Genomic DNA, 3,661 nt, shown 5'->3' on the forward strand with positions numbered 1-3,661 from the left:
AAAAAAGACTTTAGTTTAATGAAGGTAACTCACAGCCAAACCGTTTACACTTTGACCCGCCGTGATGTTTGTTGTTGGGGGTCATGTCGTGATGACCTTTAAAGTGGGTACATGACCTCATGACCTGTTGCATACTCGGGACTTTTGGTGTCAGATGATTTCAAGACAAATATTAGTTGAAGATTTTGAGGGGAATCAAATCAAAACGACATCAGTATCAAATTTAAAAGTTTGTTTAAAAAGATGTGGAGAGTTGATGTTAACTGATAAAATTGCATTTTTTTGTTAGTAACAATGTCAACAACAATCACCTCAATTTAATGTCGTCGTTGGACATAGCTGGTCAGTTTTTTAAAGTGTAAATTAAGTTCAAATTGAAATTATTGGGAGGAAAAAACATGTAAATATACCTCTCTGTCTTACTTTGGCCTGAATTGTAACCTTTATTTTTGGTGCTATATTGTATTTTGCTTTTGCACCAAACAAGCCAATGAGCACAAAGAACAGAAATTAAGAAAATATGAGCTCCAGTGATTGGCCTGAGTGTAAATGATAAGAACATGAGAAACATGAATGAAACTGAAAACTGTAACACCTAAAGATCACAACTTAAAATATCTGGAATCTGAGATTTGGGAGTAAATTCCCGAGGACTCAATACAAACATAAACATGCAATAACAAATCATTTCTGTGGTCTAATTTTAATCAGTTATATGTATTTATTCACAACAAAAACATTAGCATCACTAATTCAGTTAAAAGCTACAGGATTCCCTTTTATTTTTAATGAAACATCATAAATTAATACAAAATAATACATTTCCATTTCCATTCAAGAAAATCTATTTAATATTTGCAAATATACAAAGAAAAAAAAAACTAAATTACAAAAATAAACCTTTCTTCTTGCTTTCGTACAGTTTTCGGTATACTGAAGAGTTTTGAAGATTCGGTCATAATCATTCTTTGTCTTTATTTTTGCGGAAGGCAGAAAACAAAGCGGCTCCTACGACTGCAACCGCCACGCCGGCGGCGGCAACACCTCCGATCACAGCCGCGGTTTGAACCTGCAAACAATGAGCCACACGTTACTGTTACTGAACCACAGCGAGCGTTTTATCAGACACTTGAACTTCAAGCAAGCTACGAGTTCAGAGCCGCAGGAGGCTCTGAGACAAGGGGAGGTCAGCTGCCTTCCACTTGGAATATTGCTGGGTTTCTGGTGCTTTTTAAAAGCAGATGGCATCATGGGTAAAGAACATTATTTAGATATGTTGAAGCACAAATTTGTCTTCCAACTGGTTAATCGCCCAAAATATACAAACTAGTTACAATGTGACTTAATGGCAACAAAGTTTGGAGTTGCCTTGACTCAAATTTTATCTGTAAAGAACCTTTCAGCAACAAGGCCTTTCAAAGTGCTTTACATCATAAAAACACAAAAATACATAGAACACAGTCAACAGGCAGTTTAACCAAATACTAAAAAAATGTAGATTAACCTCAGACTGAATCATTGAATCATCACCAAACACTTTTGCTTGCAGCTTGTTCTAAAGCAGATATCAAAGCTTTATTGAGGAGATTTCATAAACATTTGCTCGCCTGTCGTGATTCCGGTTTGCCGTATCGAAGCTCGGTGACAAAGTGTTCGCTGTTATGAGTGGCGACGTTGTACGGACGCTCCTGACCCACCATCTTCACAGCGTTGCTGACGATGGTGCTGGGGTCAAGAGGCTGGTACTTGTCGTCCAGGAGATTGTTGACTTGGAAACGGTTGGACCCAACCACTTCCCAGATCCTCTGACGCCTCACTGTAGCGTCGCTGCTCCCAAGGAAGGCGAGCACCTCGAGCAGATCTCCTCCTCTGTGCGCTTTATGGGACATAAACGAGGAACGTCTTCTTTATGTTACGTATTTTTCCACAGACAGATGTCGCAAAATCGTTCCCAAAATGGATTGAACCAACAAAGTACACAGCAATACCGGAAGGTACGACTTTATGAATTCTTCCATTTGGGTTTAACAAATAAGAAAATAATCTTTTAACGCATCAGCCTCAAATTATTATCAGTCACAGTGCTTTTGTTTTAAATAATAAAAAAAGCTTAATAAAAATTAACAGCTAAATTTCTAATAGACAGTTTATGAACTTCAAGAGGCTCAAATGAGCAGCAAAGCTGAATATCATCAGCAAATATATGATATGAAATATCACTGAACTGCTGAATTAAGTGATATATTCTAAACACAAAATAAGTCCCAGCACGGAGCCGTGAGGAACTCCACACAAAGCAGCTCTTTACCGTCAGACAAACTGGTTTACAGCTAAAACTCCAACCAGAAAATGTAGGAAATAACTGATAAAATACAGAGAGAGACAATTAAAGTTAAAGATTTTATCTGTACAAAATCTCTCAAATGATGAGAGTAAGTTAGCAAGTTGTGATACTTTTACACAAAACCTTCACTTACTTGAAGGAATCAAATGAATGACTTCATTTCCTCCGATGAAAACAGCCCAGTGGTGATACACTCCACCAAAGATTTCTATCAGGTCCCCCGGCTTCGCATCTATGTCAAACTTTAACAGAATGGGGGAAAAAAGGAAATTGTTTTAGGGAAAAAGTGAAGAGTTACACACAGACATAAAGCAAATCTGGGCTGCACAGTGGCACAGTTGGTAGCACTGCTGCTTTGCAGCAAGAAGGTTCTGGGTTCAATTCCCAGCCTGGGGTCTCTCTGCATGGAGCTTGCATGATCTCCCTATGCATGAGTGGGTTTTCTCTGGGTACTCTGGCTTCCTCCCACAGTCCAAAAACATGACTGTCAGGTTAATTGATCTCTCTAAATTCTCCTTAGGTGTGTGTGGTCATTTGTTTCTGTGATGCACTGCAACAGACTGGTGACCTGTCCAGGGTGTTCCCTGCCTCTCACTGGCAGGCACCAGCAGCCTCCTGACCCCACTAGGCTGTAAGAAAATGGATGGATAAAGCATATCTGTGATTCTAAGTAGTTATCTACTGGTTAGCTGTCCAGCAAAACATTAAGGGTTAAGTGAGTTTTATGTAAGAAGATAGGCAGCTAAAAGCTTTTAGAAATAGATCAGAAAGGTAAACAATGAGACAGAACGGTGGGACTCACCAGAACGGGAGCCATGTCTTCACCCGGACCACTTCCGAGAAAATGAAACTTACACTAAATGTTCTCTCCAACTTGAAAACACTTACAGCAGACACAGATTACGTAAGCATGCTGAACACAGTGTAGACTCAGTACACACCCCCATGCTGTGAATTATTAACGACACCATGCCCATGTTGACCTAGTAATTTAATTTGCACTGTTGACTTTTGTTTGCAACCAAATAAGTTGTTAATAATTTTCTTTGGAGCGTTTTAATTAAAATGTTAGTAGAGATGCCTCTGTATTCATATCCCACATAAAGCTGCTAACTTCAGTAGTTTTATGTCAAACAAATAAAATGGAAACTGAGGAACACATCAGTCAGATATGAAAAAGTCAAAGCAGGTGATCAGTGAAGCAGCCAAGAACATGCATTGCACTGCAAAAACACACAATCTTACCAAGTGTTTTAGTCTGTCTTCAAGTGCAGATATCTTTATATGCTTGAAATAAGACAAAATTAATTTAAACAT

The 3,661-nt window shown here is 38.6% G+C and overlaps 1 protein-coding gene across 1 annotated transcript; it reads right to left on the reverse strand.

The window, feature by feature from the left end:
• Nucleotides 1-701: 701 nt before the first annotated feature.
• On the reverse strand, nucleotides 702-3,255 carry LOC106938840 (HRAS-like suppressor 3). The gene is made up of 4 exons (XM_015021022.1): nucleotides 3,147-3,255; nucleotides 2,478-2,586; nucleotides 1,608-1,876; nucleotides 702-1,069 (listed from the first exon to the last, which is right to left on the reverse strand). The coding sequence occupies exons 1-4, from the start codon at nucleotides 3,159-3,161 to the stop codon at nucleotides 962-964; spliced, it is 501 nt and encodes a 166-aa protein (XP_014876508.1). The 5' UTR covers nucleotides 3,162-3,255; the 3' UTR covers nucleotides 702-961.
• Nucleotides 3,256-3,661: the final 406 nt, after the last annotated feature.

Source organism: Poecilia latipinna, unplaced genomic scaffold (genome assembly GCF_001443285.1).
Source record: "Poecilia latipinna isolate Pla-1442-1.1 unplaced genomic scaffold, P_latipinna-1.0 Scaffold2706, whole genome shotgun sequence".
Lineage (NCBI taxonomy): Eukaryota > Metazoa > Chordata > Actinopteri > Cyprinodontiformes > Poeciliidae > Poecilia > Poecilia latipinna.

What these genes read in the sequence shown, in the direction of transcription:
- LOC106938840 (XM_015021022.1), bottom strand. An exon ending in CATTCATTTGATTCCTTCAA is followed by an intron (nt 1,877 to 2,477) that starts GTAAGTGAAGGT and finishes TGTCCCATAAAG; the next exon opens with CGCACAGAGGAGGAGATCTG. An exon ending in GCAAACCGGAATCACGACAG is followed by an intron (nt 1,070 to 1,607) that starts GCGAGCAAATGT and finishes CATTGTTTGCAG; the next exon opens with GTTCAAACCGCGGCTGTGAT.